Genomic DNA, 18,962 nt, shown 5'->3' on the forward strand with positions numbered 1-18,962 from the left:
GTCGTTAACAATACGTAGGCTGACTGGCAACAATAAGGCGTGACAACCCCACAGCAATTTTTGAAGAAGCTTTTGTGGTGTTGGCCACTGGCAAAAGCACAACAAGCGGGAAAGGAGGAGCGCTACTGTACGGCCTTACCGTATTTGCGTACCGTATTTCCGTAACTTGCTAAAAGGCTCTAGTGATCGCAGCTTTCATGCTGCAGTCCCCTAGATTGATTACAAAAAACAGCTGATGCCAGCTACTTTCAACTTACTAGAAGCGAGAAAAAAGGCAACTGCAGTACGTGGTTTTCACCAGCAGCTCATGTGCAAACAAGGAACACCGCTGTGCAAAGTTTATTATGTATTTTAATTAAAAATGTAGATTTGCTTCCTCCGTTTGTTCATGCATGCTCGCCTTCACATTATTCATACTCAGTTTTTTGCAGTCTCAAATCTTCTCACTTGTAGTGCGCATAATGTTATGGTGTGCCAGTGTAGTATCAATATTGTTGACCTGGCCCCAGTAAGCCAGGCAGCCATGCAACGAAAGAATTTTGAAAAGCATTAAACTCATTCAAATTAAAGGGCAGTATTCTGAAAAAAAGACTACCCGTAAAAACTCCACTTTTCCTGGCGTAAGCTGTTTATATGGCTCTTGCCCACTGTTCGCCTTCGTGGGTGCCCATTTTCCGCTTACACTCCTCTGTGCAAGTGTTCAGATCACCACACAACTTGGGCAGAGTCCCTCACCAAAATAGTTGCTTTTATTGTTTTTGAAAAGCTTTGCTGTGTGGTCATGTGTGATGCGAATATTGTTGGAAAGATGGAACTGAAAGAAGAGAAATGCACAGACAAAGAAAACCTCTAAAATTGTGATAAAAGAGCCTCTGCATATCACGTTCAGCTTGAAAAAAATGCTTTTGGATGCCTGGTTGCGACTCAGCAAGGACTGTTGCATGGGGCCTCATTTTGCAGATCACCCATTGCTGAACGCGGCTTTAAACCAGTTTTCAAGTAAACAGAATCGGAAGCGCTCCGCATCCAGAGCACGCTTCACTCATCGACATTAGAAATAGGATATCCGAAATTACAAGCGAGCCCTGAAAAACCAGGACACAAAGATGCAAAGGCGGCAGCACAAGCGCTCACTGAAAACAGTTGTTAGTGAGCGCTTGTGTTGCCGCCTTTGCCTCTTGTGTCCTGTTTTTTTTTTGTTTTTTAGTGCCAGGGCCAAAGAGGCAGCGAAGGGTAGAGGGTTCCTGGAATGAGGAGACCTCCCACCTAGGGTAGGCGCGGGACTAGCACCGCGACACCGTTTCGTACAATAAACGTTTATTGCTCCTCCATAGTGCTCTTTTAGAAAGAATGCTGTACCAACTCGCCGAACAAGCAATCGTTCTAGGATACGCGACAAACTGCTTTTATCATTTCTGGTCTCAGGTACGGACTGCGACTCTGGATTCGTCATCACGGAAGAATTTTTCCGAAAGGGGCTTTAATTTATGCTTCAATGCAGGGACGGAGATTTCGATAGCGCTCATCATGCCGTAGACTTAATTTTGTTGTCGCAACTTTTAGTCCTTCCAAGAAAAGCCGTGCAAGATGCGTGAAGAGAGAGTCATTTTTTCAACAGCGCGAATACTACGTCATCATGCATGAAATGATTGCTACAGTCAGCAACTTATGCTGGAATCTCAAGAATTATGATGTTTAATTCTTCATGCAGCACATATCTACATTTCCGCCGAAGGACTTTTGCATTTACTCATTTAAATAAAAATGTGGACGTGGTTTTGACATATGCGTGGCTACTTTTGGCTGCTTTTACCCTTGGCTCAAGTTGTCTACATTTTGACAACTTTTTCCAATTTTTTGGCTATTTTTTGTCTTTTCGACCTGGTAACTCTGCTGGAATCAAATTCATGTAGAGCAGTCACCGAGTAGAAGAAACCTATGCCGGATTTCTCGCTTCTGAGCCACACGTTACAAGCTGGATCGACATTTTTGTGTAAATTGAGTAGTTGTGCTCATATCGTGGGCTTGCAAGGCCCACCGATTACACAGGCATTTAAAGTTCCGCTCCTGGTTCGACGTAGTGTAGGCACTCGCTTTAGAGGAGGGGCATTCGTTCTATCGCAACGAAGTGCAAGCTACGGTGCGATGATGGGCATGTCATAAGTAGTGATCGTCGGCATATTGGAGCAACACTTCACTATAGCTTGCGGAGTCATAGGTGTACACATGTAATGTTCATTATATGATAATAAAAGCGAATACGCACCCCGCAACCACAATTGGCGTTGGTGTCACATGACACTTGTGATATTACACCAACGGCAATTATGAATTGAAGACTGAATCACCTGCGGCGAATAACCAGCATACCACGGGCCAGCATACCACGGGCACTGGTATGCAGGTATGTGCTACATGTCACTGATGGAATGGGTTCCCTGACGTATGCGACAGCACTAAGGTGCGTATTTGGGCCGGTTGGTACATGTTCAACGATACGAGAAACAGCGCGACACACGGGACAGTGAAACAGTGGTCCGTCTCTTTCACTGTCCCGTGTGTCGCGCTGTTTCTCGTATCGTTGAGTATGCGACAGGGAAGCCGTGTTAGTCATGTGCTGCACGTGGCCTGCAATGTCGTGATTCATGACCTGCAAGTCGTGTTCATCGTATACTCATGTCGTCCTATGACAATTTTCGTGTATTCCAAGTTAAGGAGACAACCACGAGAGCTCCAAGACGTAGGCGGCTAGAGAGATAGATAGACGGACCTTTAGATGAAACGGTCAAAGGGCCTTTGGTTCACTGGCAAACACTTCACATTTGATACTTGGTAATTCAACTGACACACAATCAACTGGCACACACTAAATAGTTACGAGTGATCGTAGGGTGTGATGATGATAACATCTGGAGTTTAATTTGCCAAAATGACAGTATGACTATACGGCACGCCATAGCGGAGGTGTCCAGAAATTTCGATCGCCACCGGGGCACCGGGGGCTCTTTAAAGTGCACCTAAACTTAAAACAATGGCCTCTAGCATTCCGCCTCTATCAAAATGTAACCGCCATGGTCGAGATGAAACCTGTGACTTTCTGGTCAGCGACCCAGCACCATAACCACTATACCACCGCGGCAGCACGTCCTAGTATAAGCAGAACATTTAATCTGAACTTTAAGCAAAGAAAATGTGCCATCATTTCACATATTTTTGTGAAGGTTGCATTCAAGATATATCTTGTTGAATAATATTCATGAACAAAATGATGTAGGGCGTTTTTTTTTTCAAGTTACGAATGATGCTTATTATGTACTTCATTTCCAAAAATAACGTTTTACTCAAAGGAATATACAGGAAAAAGTTAGTATTTCGGTTATGTGCTTTGTGTTGTATATAATCCACACAGTAGTACTACTAAATATCTGTTGTGTTTGTGATGTGACTTTTATTGTTTTTCGAAACGGTGTTTTGGGGCAGTCTTGGTACTGGTAAGTTTGTGTTTCATGCTTGAGTTATATTTACAACATAAGATTTTTGTATATGTGCGCTATTCACTAGTCGAGCTACACTAGCTGCCTGGCTATATAAGTTCTGGTGTTTAGGTTCTCGAGCACTTTTAAATTAAACGCCAATAGTAAAATTCGATTTGAAGCAAATGTTTGGAATAGCGGGCAGCAACATGAAATGCATATCTCAAATTGAAAAAAAAATCAAAGGAAACATATTGACTGTGTCTCAGCGAAAGCAAGATACTTCTCTTGTACTTTGCCTAGGCAATAGTCGTGCCATTTGGAAGAGGGGCTCGTTTCCTTGTTAGACACAACCTAATGAAATGCCCTTTTTTCCAAACCTAATGTGCTCTTGTTCTTTCAGCAGCTAGCATTTTCATTATCAAGGAATACGCCAGCTGCGATATTTTCCCAGTGCTCCAGATGGAGTGAACTCAAAACTTCTGTTAAGACCATAATAATAATATCTGGAATTTTATGTGCCAGAACCATGATACGATTATGAGGAACGCCGTACAGGTGGGCTCCAGAAATTTTGACCATCTGGTGTGCTCCAACGTGCACTGACATCGCATAGTACACAGGCCCCTAGCATTTTGCCTCCATCGAAATGCGACCGTTGCAGCTGGGATCAAACCCGCGACTTTTCGGTCAGCAGCCGAACACTATAACTTCTGTACCGCCACGTAGACAACTTCTGCTAAGCATGAGATGCTGTAGTGTTCGTTAGGTTAAGGCTCTGTCTTGTGACCTAGAACTTTCATTACTGACGTTGTGCATGTATACATGTATTACAACGTTATAAACTGCACTTTTACCACGCGATATTGTCTGTAGACATGTCTATAGACAAAATGTTCTGCTGGCTATTTCAACTTTCTTTTTTCGGTAATTTGCACATCTGCTGATTACTCGAAAACTACTAGCAAAACATTAAGTGTTTTGATAATTACAGTTCTCTCTAAGAACGAAAGACGGGAGTAGAGTGCAGCGTTCATTTCTTTTTAGACACAACCTAATGAAGCCACAGAAGGCATAGGGGATATTATTTGTAGTTTTGTAGCGTTAGCTACACTTGCCTAGCCGGAGCCGATTTCGCGTGGAGGGTCATGAGCCATGCTGCGCATGCGCGAGGATCAGTGTTGTCACACAGCTGGGACACTGGAGCTGGCATCTCACGCGCTCTCCGACACTGCCGCTGCTGGTCTGCGCGTTCGGGAGGAGCGGCGTCATAGGCGCGGTAGACACGCTGGCGCCGGCGCGCGCGAAGACTCCGCCACCGCCGCGCGCGGCTCGCCACTGCTGGTCAGCACCGCACTCGAGAGGAGTGACGTCGTAACCATAGACACAGTGGCGCCGGCGCGTGCGCAGCTATTTGCCTTCGCTGTGCAGTCGCCATCTGACACTGCGCTGGGGCCGCTTGATAGCGCCTCAGACTGGCGTTTGCAGGCGGGTAACGCCACGGAAAAGGAGAGCGCAAATGCTGCTCGACGGCGCAGAAGAGCCGAGCAGCTTATCTCATCGGATCACGAAGTAGTTGCATGGTAATTGCGGTTCAGCGTACGAAGAACGAACAGAAGAAGGCTAATAATCTTAGACAATCGGGAAAGCTAATAAACAGCTGAACTTTTGCTAACGCTACATATATCCTGACATAGCGGAGCTAAACCACTGCAAATTTTTTGATGGTGTACGTAGTAATTAAGATAAATGGAAAGGCATTAAATATTGTTTGAGATTAATATGCACAATTGTTCAGCTCTAATGCACTGATACTACATGTAATGCGTCGGTAACTGTCTTTGATGACTATATTGTACGAAAACTCATTTACATCGTGTTTCTCGGCTCCATTGTCTCTTTTCATTTAAGCCTGTTTCCGTGGAAGCGTTGAACATTTTGTACAATAATTGTAGCTGCGTGCCGAACTTGATTTGTGTTGTTCTCAATCTTCTCCTAGAATAGGCGGAATTCTGCACTACAGGGCTCTTAAGTAATACTAGCCGTCTAAGTTTTTCACAGCAATGTAGCATGGAACCCAGCTGGGAGAGGTGTTTCAAACAGAATTTTTTCCAGCTGGCCATTATAGTTCCCGTTGTACTCCAGTTTAAGCGGCTGGAAATGGCTGTTTCCAGTTGCTGCAAACACCTTCCGGCTTCTGGAAATGCTGCCTGCTGGAAATAGCAGTATTCCAGCTGTCACAGGCACTCCTTGGCTTTAGCTGGAAAGGTTGACTGCTGTAATGATGCCCATTCTGCTGGAAATAAATGCAGCTGCAGCTGGAACATGTTATTTCCAGCAAAGCAATCTTAAATTTACAGTTAAAATGCACCTCTTCCGGCTGGATATTGGTGCTCCCGCTGGATATGTAGCTGGAAATGCTCCTTTCCAGCTGGAATGTACTCCTTCATTTTCATGTGGGGGCTCTCGCCTTTTCGCGGTCCTTCGTGTCCCGCTCGCGGTTGGGATACAGATGACATTTCCTGCAGGTTCCCTGCTGGGTCAAGAATGTCCCCGAAAAATAACTAAAATAGCACCATTCGTGTGAGTGTACAGACATCTCTACTCTCGTGTACTTTGTAGATTGCAAATGAAGTTAGTTGAGCTGCCAATCCCGCGGTAGATGACTCTTGGCCGGACTGGGAAGAAAAACATGGCTTTCGCCTTGGAGTCGTCTTAAGTGAATGAATAAAATACCCTGCTTCCGTCAGAGCGCCCGAGCTGCGGTTCTAAACGGCGAAGTGGGAAAGGTCCTCGAAATAAAGAATGTGAAAAAATAACGATAAATACGACAATGTCATGTCTAAAGAAACAAGTAGCGTATTTCGAGGTGTCCGACAGTGTAAAAATTACGATACGTAATCAGGCAGTAGCGAAAGTACTTGCTCCTGATGGCAGCGCCACTGCAAGCTCGGCGGCACTAAGAAATTTCTAGATTTTTGAGCGTGACGCACTAGCTTTTTAGAAGATGATCAAGCGCCGTCCTGTTTGTCCGCTTCTAGGTTTACTTGATGAGCGCACTGTGTGTGCTCGACCGCGCTTGAGTCTGTTTGTGCGGCGGTTAAGCATGCTTCGGTATGCCCACCTGCTGTGCCCGAAGTAGCAGAATCAAATACAACAGCAAAAAACAAGCTTTTCAAGAGCGAAGCTGTTTAAGGTGTCTGTAACTTGTGCTTCGTCGTAAAAAACTATCATCATCATGAACCGGCACGCGCTCTCTTCATTCTCTTCACAGTCAAGCTGTTTAAGCTATCGGTAACTTGTGCTCCGCCGTGCATAACTCTTCAGGTGGGTATGCGCCATAAGAATTGGGCACGCCGCACTACCGAGTACAGCTGGTGCGAGCGTTAAGGAAAGCTCTGCTCGGCGTAGTGGAGCACATGAAACACGTGAAAGAGAGAAAGAAAGAAACATAAAAAAGAAAGAGAAAACAGAGATAGAGAAAGAAAGACAGACATAAAGACGGAAAGAAAGCAATAGAAAGAAATACAAAAAAAATGAGAGAAATAAAGAGAATAAAGACATAAAAAGATAGAAAAGACCGACAAAGACACACAAAGAGATAGAAGGAAACAGACACGAAAAAGAGATAGAAAAAACAGAAAGCAAGAGCAAATTGAAAGCGAGAGAAAAAAAATTATGGCTCCAAGTCACGTAGCGAAGATGGTTGGACAGCGAAGCTGTAAACACCCAGAACGATTACTCATTGCGACGTCGCTTGAATGATCTTCCGCATAAGAATCGTACAGAAGTGAGATTGGCGCCTGACCTTCACCAGGAGCATGGCCAAGAAGTGCGTCTGGTCTTGTAGACCGGGCATGCATATTTCACCGTACACAACCGTCTGACTCGACGCACTCACAGCCATGACGCATTGCTTTGGGTCATCCAAGTCGTCGACGTCCATCAGCCTCTCGACCTCGTCTTCGTCTATGTCCCTTTCGTCGGGGAGACGTTCGAAAGTCTGTGGGTTGAAGCGAATGTTGTTTAACTTGTAGGGCGGACTCTGGAGAAGAACGTTAATAAATTCAGAATCTGCACCCTTGAAGCGGTTCATAGCATCGTACCTTCGTCGCTTACGCTGAGCGCATACAAGGAGCGGCGTCGAGAACGTCTGTTAAATTTAGAATATGCACCCTTGAAACGGAGCGTCCGAGCACGACTCCGTTGTTTTGCACACGCATTTATTGCTCACGCGTCCGAGCGCGACGCGGTCTTTTTTTGCCCACGGAGACGAAACCGTTGGGGGTAGAGGCATGCAGCTTTGCTGTGATAAAGGGAATAAATACATAAAAATATAGAAAGACTGAGAAAGACCTAGAAAGAGAGAGAAAGAGATAGAAACAGACGGAAAAAGAGAGAGAAAAAACGGAGAGCAAGACAGAAGGCGAAAGAAAGAGAGCAACAGAGACAAAGAGAGAGAGAGAGAAAAAAGCAAAGAAAGAGAGAGAGAAAGGCAAGAAAGAAAAAGATAAAAAGAGCGAAAAACAGGAAGAAATAGAGAGAGAAGGAAAGCTATAGAATGAAACAGATAAAGAAAGAAATACAAGAAACAGAGAGAATGAGAAGAAAGAGAAAAATAAAGAATAACAGGGAAGGCCAGCCAGGTGCGCTCTTCTTAAGGAGGCACTTCGCCGTGTCCCCACTTGGGAGAAAAAAATTAGCGCCTTTTTTTTTCCGCAGAACCACTCATCTTTCTTGAGGGTTGATACCACTAGTACGAAGCTGCCACAATATTTTCACTACACCGCAAAACAAAAAAATAAAATCGGTACTTTGCTGTGCACACCCTAGAGGCGCATGCTGCAGCTGCTAGGAGCGAGCCAATAAGTGCACGCCAGGTGGTGAGAAGGGAGAATGGAAGGATAAAAGGGCCCGCGCTTCAGACGGTGGTTCCCTGGGCGCTTAGCCGTGCTCCCTATTTGGTCGCAGAAATGAGCGCCTTCTTATATCTACCTCAAAAATTTCTACTACTGCTTTCGCTCGCCGGTCCTCGCCCCGCAAACATCCGATATTGAACGTATAGAACGCAAGCAAGCGCTTGCTGCGGGAAAGTCAACGCCGGCAAAGAACCAAAGATCCGTCGGTCCTCGCTAAGCAAGGAGCAGCGCTACGCCAACGAAAACAAGCTGATCCGGAGCTCAGTGCTAGAGAAGCAGGGGCTGAACGCAAGCGTTCAGCAGCAAATACGAGCCAAGAAGCGGAAGAGCAATGCAGTAGAGAATACGTGCCAACAACAGATAAGAATAGAGCACAACCACAGCTCCGCTTTGTCTGCAGATTTCACATGCGTGGGATTATAGGTCAGCAAACTCACTCATGAGTCGATTCACTCATGAGTGGCGTCGGCATGCTACACTTTATTCTATTACTGGCTGGTTCAATCCGCGAGAAAGGAACCACCCACATTCGGCAATTTCTAATATCGTGCTGAACTTTACCGGGTTTTTCGGAATTGCCGTTCAATAAACGTGCTGTCATTGCATCTTACGTTGCACACGTACTTAATTGCGATTAAAAAACTATACAGTTGATAAAACGGAAGGACGTAGAGCTCAGAAAAGTCCTGTGTGGGCGTCATACGCAGTCTGGGTAACGTGACGTAAAGGTTTATTTGGAAGGGAGATAGCCTATCTATATCACTTTTGGATGTCGTTCCCCGCACGAGGCTGCGCAGTAGTTTGCGTGAGAAGGAAATGTAAATTTATAAAGCAATACCTTTATTTTCTCAGAAAGAGTGTATCGGAATTTACAATGTATAGCACACACTCAGGCGAATTTTGCTGTTACGTGCTCTACGTGCTCATAACATTTTAAGTGTTTATTGAAGGTTATCCCCAGTGTTTTCACATCAGCTGCAATAAGAACTATTTCATTTCCAAGAAACATTTGCAAATCACGACATGCACATTTTGCGATCGGCGTAAACGGTACGTTTTTTTTTCTTTTTTGCATTTACCTCTAATTAATTCACTTTCGGCTACATATATTGCGTGACGTAGTATTGGCAAGCTGCGAAAACGTTTCTAGGATGTACGACTGCAAAGAAAGGGCATTATCATCGATGCAAGGTACTACTCTGGCCTCATCGGTAATATTTATGAAGTCGTTGATATGCATGTTAAAAAGCACGTGTCCTAATATACTTCCTAGAGGATCCCCCTTTGTGTGTTTAACTTCATTGCCCATTTCCAACGCTGACACAGTATTTCCTTTTGTTCAAGTACGGCTCAAGAAGTTCAGGAGGCAAGTTGCGAAATCCGCAATTCTCTAATTTTATGAACAAGGTAGTATGAATAATTCTACCGAATCCTTTAGAGAAATCTACGAAAACACAGTGTTAGTTTCTTTTCCTCAAACCCTCGCAATATTAGGTCTTTTTGGTTTAACAGAGACAGTTCTGTTGACATGCCTCGACGAGGTCCGAAATGATGCGGAGTTAACAGAATGCTTTTCACAAAATGAGAGAATCGTTTTCCATATTATATTCTAGAGTCCTTCTGAAAAATTGGAAGCATTAGCATGCGCCAAAAATTTAAGAGGCTGTTTATATCGCGAGACTTGTACAAAATAGTAACTTTTGCGCATTGCATACTTCACAATAACGCCCCGAGTAGGCAGTGAATGATCGCATATATGGGTAAGCGATTGTGATATTAAAAAGCCTTTCAAAACAGGCGAGCTATTTGAAACGTTAGCATCTACGTTTAATGGGACAATCCTTGCTTTGCAGTTTCCTGTGTTCGTCAAACAAGAAGAAAGATGATCGACACCTGCACACGGGAGTGTGGTAAAGGTTGCAGGTAAGCATTTTACAGCGAAAGCTGTTATGAGATCACAACAACAAGGGCCGTTTTTGGCGCCGTAGTTGACCGCAGCTGCCGCCGCCGGTGTCCGTAACCACTATCGCTCGAAATAAGAAAAAAACGAAATAAGAAAAAATATCCGGGATGGAACGAGGTTCGAACCTGGGCCCTCTGAGTGGGAGCCCAGTGCTCTACCTCAGGGCCATGCCGGTGTTTTTTTTTTTTTTTTTTTCATGGTATTTATTCAACATAGGATATCACTTGAAAGCAATTGAATACAGACAAAGAACTAATATGTTGATTATGCTCTTATCGCAACACAGTGACGAACAGAAGACACTACAGAATTCGCAATCACCTCTATAGCGGATACATCACATAACTGATTTTTCAATTGTGTGCTAGAACAGCGGTAAGGATAAGCACCTCACCAATGCCGTATACCATTCTGGTTGATATTCCATTTGCTCGTAGACATCTCTTAGCTGAGTGACCAACCTAATGAAGTGGGCTGTTGAGGAAACTATCGGCTCTGCGTTTCTCTGCAACATGCGCGTCTTCCACAGGCTATGCATTCCAATGAGGAGAAACATGTCGAATGGTACGTCATTACAACTCGCTGGCAAGAGATATCGCACGGAATGGGAATTTAGCACAAAGTCTTTTTGAAGAGTTCGTTGGAGCACATCCCAAAATAAGATTGCATCTCTGCAGTCTATAAAACAATGTTCAATTGTTTCTGGCACATCACACAGAGGACAATCAACGGACGACACAAAAATGTCTCTTGAACGAAGCCAAGTCTTCACAGGCAAAGTCTCTGAATGTAATTTAAAAAAGAACGTTTTTGTCGATGGTGTCAGCGGCATTTTACGTACTCGATCTATGACATCATGTCCTGGCAGTCCCAAGTATTTTGCACGATAAAGTGGTGGCGGAAACAGCATCGCTATTAAATCTCTGTAAAGATTTTTGCGTGATACGCAGTACAAATATTCATTTGAAAACCTAACTGTTAAAAAACGAACAGAGAAATAAACTTCTCGCATAAATCCCCATAAACATGGTCGTGGAGAACAATCGGATGAAACTACTAGATCAGGTAGCACATTTACCAGGTTTACCTGCAAGAATGCTCGAATAATAGGGTGAGAAGCGTCGCGGAAAAAGAAGTAGCGAGATACAATTTGCCACACGTACAGATGTACTAGACCTAGCCCACCTGCACTAACTGGTCTGAATAGATTGTCTCGTCTCATGGATTCATATGTTGATGACCATATAAATGTTGCAAATTTACGATGAAAGCTCTGAATATGCGCTCTAGCACAATGCAGCACTTGTAGTACATAGAAAAGTTTTGTAGCCAAAAACTTGTTGCACGTTTCCGCTTTACCGAAAATTGAAAGGTTATGTGGTATAAAAGATTTAGCATAACGCTCAAGGCCTGCCACCCTATCTTTCCAGTACTGTGCGCTTGACTTGTGTGCACTTAGTGGAACACCAAGATATTTTGGTGGCACCACAGACCACTCAATACCGGCAAACTGATCAGGTGTAGATCCCCATGACCCAAACCACAAACCTGAACTCTTAGAATAGTTTACCTGTGCGCCTGAGACGCTACCAAATTGCTCTACTGCATCAACAATCCTTTCAATACTGGGTTTGTCAGTACAAAAAAAGGCAATGTCATCTGCATATGCTAAAACTTTAACTTCATTCTCTAGCAGTCTGAAGCCATGAATATTGTGAGACTGAATAATATGCAAGCACATCGGTTCTAAGTATAGAGAAAAAAGGAGCGGCGACATAGGACATCCCTGCTTAACAGAAGAGCTGATAGATATAGGCTGCGAGAGATGACCGTTCACTATTAGGCGCGTAGAGCAATTATTATAACAAAGTTTCACTCCTTTTAACAATGTTGAGCCCACATTAGCTTGCTTTAAAAGGGAAAACAGAAACGAGTGAGAAACACGATCAAATGCCTTTGCGAGGTCAACTTGCAGTAATGCAAGTTGGTCAAAAGAATTTGAGCAAAAATCTAGAATAGTACGAGCGATGTGGATGTTAGTCTGTATAGAACGGCCTTTCAGTCCACATGTTTGATGGGGTCCAACAACAATCGACATTACAAACTGCAACCGATTAGCTAAAATCTTGGCAAAAATCTTATAGTCTACGTTACATAACGTTATGGGCCTGTAACCATCAGCATGACGTAATTTTTCTTTATCAGCACTCTTTGGAATCAAAATTGTGTGACTTTTTGTGAAAGACTGTGGAAAAGCCTCGATCTCTAACGCCTCTGAGAAAATTCTCATTAGAATGGGACATAGACGTCCCTTAAAAGCCTTATAAAATTCACCTGATATTCCATCAGGGCCTGGTGTTTTCGATAAAGGCAATTGATCGATGGCAAGTTCTAGCTCTTTCTGAGTAACAGGACCGCTTACAAGTGAACAATCTTCATCTGTTAATGGCTTAATGAGGGACACGAATTGATCGAGAAGTTGAACATTCTGAGCAGAAGTACTAGCACTAAACAATCTTCGGTAGTTGTTCTCAAATTCTGCCATGATATCATCTGGATTGGTCACCAAAGTACCATTAGAGTATACTTCCCATATCATTTTTGACATTGCGTTTCGATGCTCGTCAAGCAGAGCCTGACGAGTTGGTTTCTCGGAATTTAGTGCTCGATTATTGCGCGAGCGAATACGCACGCCTCTGTAGCGTTCTGCATTAAAATGTTGAATTTCACATTTGATACTAGCAATTTCTTCAACACATGAACCAGGTGCTTCACACTCTATCTCATAAAGGCTTCTGAGGCTATTCTCTAACATCTTTTCTTCGTTTTTCTTATAGAACGATTTTACAGAACTTTGTTCTATAGCGAGTGCGCGCACCTCTTGCTTGAACAACTCCCATGCAGCAAATAAAGGTAAATCAGCGTTAAAACAGGTGGTCATAGTTTTACACACCTCAGTAGTAAATGCTTTGTCGCTTAAAAGGGTGGAATTAAATTTCCAAAGAGCCCAACGAGGACGGAACTTTACATTGGAATTTTTTCCTAGTTGAGCAATGACGATGCAATGGTCTGAAAACGATACCGGTTCAGTAACACATGACCACCCACGCGAAAGAATGGTTGAAGAGATGTAAATTCTATCGAGACGTGCATGAGAAAGTCCTTGAATGTGCGTGTACGAACAACTCCCTCTGTATGAGGCTCCAATATCCACAAGTCCCGCAATTTCAGTAATCTCAGCCAACACCTCAGCGCTCTTGTCCCTGCGAGAACTTCGCCCTACACGGTCATTATCATCACAAACACAGTTAAAGTCGCCCATAAGCACTGTCTCTCTATCACAATCTAGCAGGGGAGCCATACTTTCAAAGAAAGCAGCTCGTCTACCTATGTCATTAAATGCATAAATATTCACCAAACGCCATGCAACACCATACAGCACAAAATCACAACGTATAAACCGTCCTTCAGTGTCAACCTCATAGCTGAAGGCGGAATAAGGGAGATTATTCTTAAGTAACAAAAGACAACCTGCCGACAAACCCACAGAATGTGACACACATATGTTATAATCATGCTGAAAGAGCCTTAGGGCCCTTTCAGTCTCGTCATCACTCTCAAGCTTTGTCTCCTGAACTGCGACAAAGTCGAAACGCTTGCCTGTAAGCAGCCGACGAAGTTGCATTTGTTTCTGCCGAGACCTAAGCCCTCGTAGATTTAAGGTCGCGAAGGTGAGCTGCATGGACGCCATGGTGACTACACACCGCTTTTCTATTCCAAGCTGTCAGGCGTGAAAGGTGAGGGAGAACCCTCCCTTGCACTGCCACCAGGCCGTCTGGACCTTGATCGTCGATGCTTTTCTTTGTGTTGAGACGGTCGCCGACCACGTGATTGCTTTGGCACGCTGATGTCATTTTCCTCAGAGGACACAGATGCGTAGGAGGCGCGGCGTTTGGGAACTGCTGTGTCCATTTTAGTGGACACCTCAAGAGCAGGTACGGGAGCATTACCTTGGCTATGTCGCTGGTCAGGAGCACTGCTCGTAGCGACGACAGCATCTGCCGTGATGTCCTTGTTGTTGGCTGACTTGACGTTCAGAGACGCCTCATCAGCACATAGTGGCTGCTTCTCACTCCGACACGCAGTTGCCTCGCATCTCTCGGACACGGAGGTGCTCTCGGATAACGTAACACTGGTTGTTGACGCGTCTGCTGGTACCGACGTATTCATTGTGCTTATGTCCATAGCGTTAACTGTTGGAAGGTCACCCTTCGCATCAATGACCTCCGTAGCATCCATTATGTGCTCTTTAACGGCATCCTCTTGAGGCCGGGTTCGGTGCCTTAGCTTATCGGCATAAGACACCACACACTCATCCGCAGAATGTCCAAAACGGCGACAGTTTTCACAACGAGGCGTCCGGCAATGCCGACGTATGTGACCAACTCTGTTGCAACGGAGGCACAGAGGTGGCCTCCCAGGAATCAATAGAAGACTCTGTACGCCGCAGACAGCAAGCACATGTGGAATTTCCGCAACAGTGACTCCATCGGCTAACGAGAGCACAACGTCACGGTTAAGGGTCTTCATGTCCTCCATGTCCGCTACACGCCAACTTTCTCTGCTTACTGAAGTCACTTTTCCGAAAGGTTGAAGTGCTTCACGTATATAGATGTCCTCCAATCGTTCTGGAAGCCACAAGAGCTTCATCTTGACCTCTGCCGGCTCCGGGTCTATGACGATGCAGCGGCGGTTTTTAACCATCACTTCACTGAGTGCAACGAGTTTGGCCTTTGCTAACGCCGACTTGCAGGTAACCATCCAGACATGCGACATCTGGAACTGTCCAATTGAACTTATCTCCTTCAGGTCGATAGCATTTCGTAGGGCATCTCTGAAGTCTTGAACTCGATAGGGGCGGCCGGCTAGGTCAGCGTGAAGAAATACAGAGTCGGTGACGAGCTTACCGGTTGGCAGACGTGGAAGTACGGTGCGGTATTCATTACTACTGGCAGCAGCCTGAGCAGTACCTCGGCTAGAAGCCGATGATTCCATTGGTGCGGAGAACATCAAAAACACGACCGTTCGGAACGTCGTCTTCGTCTTTCTCGAGGGCCATGCCGGTACTTGAAAATGCTTTGCAAAATGACCCTTTACAGGCTTGATGTCGAGAAGGAACCACATTAACATATGTAATGTAGTGTGGTAGAAGACAACCAGGAGTCACACAACGCGAATTCTGTAACCAGGCGTCACACAACGCGAATTGCGCAACGAGAGCGTTGTTGAATGCCTCCAACCCATTACAAAGGAATCTGCCATTATTTCTTTATCGTCATCAGCCACAGCATCAACAAAGTGAACATAATGTCCTACAGGTATTTAGCGGGTACCACGGTTCTCCGCAGAATGACGAAAAATTGCATAGTGGCTGCTTCCCTTCTTCACAAAAATTATGATTTATAGCGTAGTGGGTTCCTCGCAGTGCACTTCTATTGGTTGCCAAGAAAGCCCATAAGGGTGCCATGATCCATTTTCTCAGGGTCTCAATAAAGGTAATTCTCTCTCTCTCTCTTTAACGTATGTTATAAGCGTGGTGGGAGAGTTAAAATAACGACCGGGAGTCACACAATGCGGATTACGTAACTAGCGGGTCATATAAAGCTGGCGTAGGTTTGTGGCGTAGTGGGTACGTTGCTAGTGTACTTGTATTAATAGCCACAAGAGAGTTTATAACGGGCTCTAGAAATGCCGCTTTTCCAGCTTTCGCTGTGACTGTGGTGCGCTATCCGCGCAGACCTGGCGTTTTCTTTTTTGAGTTGTAGATAAATTTAAACTTTGTAACCACGCTTATTCGTGTGGAAGCCACCTGCACAGATATAACTTACTGCAGCCAACAGGTATTTATACCAAGTCTACGCAGTGTCGGGGCGTGCTAGTTCACGCCCCGACGGACCTAAATAAAGTTTTCCATACCATACCATACGCAGTGTTGCTTGAAGTGATACGTAGCGGCTGTGCTGTTTCGCTTGTCTCAATTTTTTTGGTATATCTGTCTCACAGCGCTTCAACGCTTAATTTAGGAGCATCGGGCATGTTTCTGACAGCGGATGCGGCGCCTTCGGATGGTATTGTTGATTGCTGTGGTAGCACAAGAAACAGAACACAAGAAAGGCACATGAGGACACACACACAGCGTGTACATTTCTTGTGTTCTGACTTCGCGCTATCCTAGTAAGAAAAAAAATATACCACAAACAAACCCACCTTGCAACTTTTGATCACCTTGCGGGCCGCACCCTATCAAAGCTCCTGAGATCCAGTCAGATCGAATTATGGTGGTGCATGCACCGGCATAAAGCTTCGGGGCATACTCTAGCTCCTTAATGCAGCCTGGTGAAGCTACAGGCCAAAACTCCACAGAATATGCTGAGAACTTGCCGCTGGCACCTGTCCAAGGTTCCCCGAATAAGAAATCTCCTACCTTGACGTCTGTCCACGAAATTGCCTCCCGCAAGGGCCGGGGCAGTGAAGGAGGTTGCAGCGGAGGGGTTAAACGGAATGTCAGCCAACGTTGCCATTTGAAAGGCTTTTCACATATCTCATATATGGGTCATTAATGAAGTGAACCAAATGTCAGGTGTCGGGAAACATATAGATTGTGTTCTCCGGAATGACGGCAATCGGGACACCGATTCTGAGATATAGAGTTGCTGTTCCAAGGTTATGTTTCATCACATGGTGACCGCATGAGCTGCTTCACGACAAAGGTGCTTGAGACCGGCCACGTCTGTGTAGCTCATGAACATACTTATTACAAAAAAAATTATGGGATGAAGTCAGTCATATGCTGGTCGGTCCGCTAGCGAGAGGTCCACGCGTCGCTGTTTGAGGCCCCCCGTCTACTTGAAGGTCAGGGAGATTTTTCGGATAAGTCTGAATCTTCTTCCACAGTTGCCTACATGGACGCTACTGTGGAGTCTTCTGAAGGCCCAGAAAAATGCAATGTAAACCTCCTTAGCGATGTCGCGGATAGTGAAGATCGCACATGCAAATGCAACTCCTGAAAATATGCCTAAATGAAACTGAACCGTTATATTAAAGCCACGGAATCCTGAGAAAATCCACTCACATTGAAAGCCGCCTTTGAAGAGGTAGCACCAGATGGCGTGGCAAGAGTACGAACTAATGAGCGTTTCAATCGCCTGGCTGTGGACACACATGATGCAGGTGCAGATGTCTCCGAATGCCTTCTGGGAACTAAAAGCATTGAGGAAATACATCTTCAGCCTTACGAGCCGCGGCTTGATAACTGTGGAGTAGACTTCATCAAGAGAGTTCGTGCGGACGTTGATCAACAGGGTATTCACTCGGTGCTCCTTAAAAGGGCCCCTATCAAGTCAGTATGGCTACTGGGATAGTCAGAAAATTTCCGCGTTATATTTGCCACAAAAACTGTGCTCGAATAAGCCATTCTGGGTTGTACACGTTATCGAGTGTTCCAGTACATTGCGTCTCCGATAGAATGCTCCAAATGCCAACGTTTTGAGCATGTGGCTGCTACCTGTCGACTACAAGCGCGATACTCATGCTGTAGAGGCAACCACGACGGATTTTCCTTCGAAATTGAAAAACCGAAGTGCTCAAACTGCAAGAAAAATCATGAATTTTTGTCCTGTAATAATGAAAAAATCCGTAAACAGGGGGTGGGTGCTCGAGCCGACGTTTCGACAACTGGACTTGTCTTCTTCAAGGCTGGAACTGATTTCCTTAGCGTCTGTGTGTATATGCTTCGTGCCCTCTCCACCAAAAGGGAGAAGGGGAGGGCAACTGCCAGAGTGGGGGTGGGGGAGGGGGGGGGAGAGGCCGCAGTGACGAACTGAGTGAGTCATAAGGAAGGCGAGAAAAAAAAAGACAGAAAAAAAGGAACAAAAAAAAACGGGGCGGAGGAGAGGGGACTATATACCCTTCGCTGAATTATTGTCAGTGGAAGCACGTGGCACTTTATCAATGGTAGGTTCGAAATTGCTAGAAAAAGGGCTAAACTCTCATTGGCTTTCGTTGTGTATGTGCCATACCGAATAGAATCAAGAGCCCCCTTATAAACTTTAATACTTGCTGGATGGAGTGTATTGAACTTGTGAATAAGGTATGACTCTGTATATTTTCTGTTTCTTGGGGACCGGACATCTGACTGAAGTATGTAAAGTTTGAGATCGTCGAAGTTATGACCTGCTACAATAAAATGCTGTGCCACTGCTGTGGGTAACTTCTTCGCCGTGTCCGCGCGATGCCCGTTTAATCGAACATTGACAGGTTGTCCCGTTTCGCCAATGTAGTGTTTTTGACAATATGAACATTCGATCATGTAGATAACGTTTGAAATAGTGCAGGTAAAACTAGATTTTATATGATGGACGTAATCACTTCTGGTGCTTTTAACTATAACGTCATCTTGGAGGTGCTTACAAGTCTTACATCTTGGACGAGAACAAGGTGTAATGTGGACAGTAGAATGAGGGTTTATTTTTGCGTGCACTAACATGGCCTTAAAATTTTTAATGCGGCGATACACGACCTTTGGTACTCCGGGAAACGCTTTTCTAA

General features: G+C 44.9%; 1 protein-coding gene across 1 annotated transcript; it reads right to left on the reverse strand.

Annotated features, from left to right (window-relative positions):
• Window positions 1-14,126: 14,126 nt before the first annotated feature.
• Window positions 14,127-15,206, reverse strand: LOC119397168 (uncharacterized). Its single transcript, XM_037664607.2, has one exon. The coding sequence runs from the start codon at window positions 15,189-15,191 to the stop codon at window positions 14,127-14,129; it is 1,065 nt and encodes a 354-aa protein (XP_037520535.2). The 5' UTR covers window positions 15,192-15,206.
• Window positions 15,207-18,962: the final 3,756 nt, after the last annotated feature.

This window comes from Rhipicephalus sanguineus, chromosome 6 (genome assembly GCF_013339695.2).
Source record: "Rhipicephalus sanguineus isolate Rsan-2018 chromosome 6, BIME_Rsan_1.4, whole genome shotgun sequence".
NCBI classification, from domain to species: domain Eukaryota; kingdom Metazoa; phylum Arthropoda; class Arachnida; order Ixodida; family Ixodidae; genus Rhipicephalus; species Rhipicephalus sanguineus.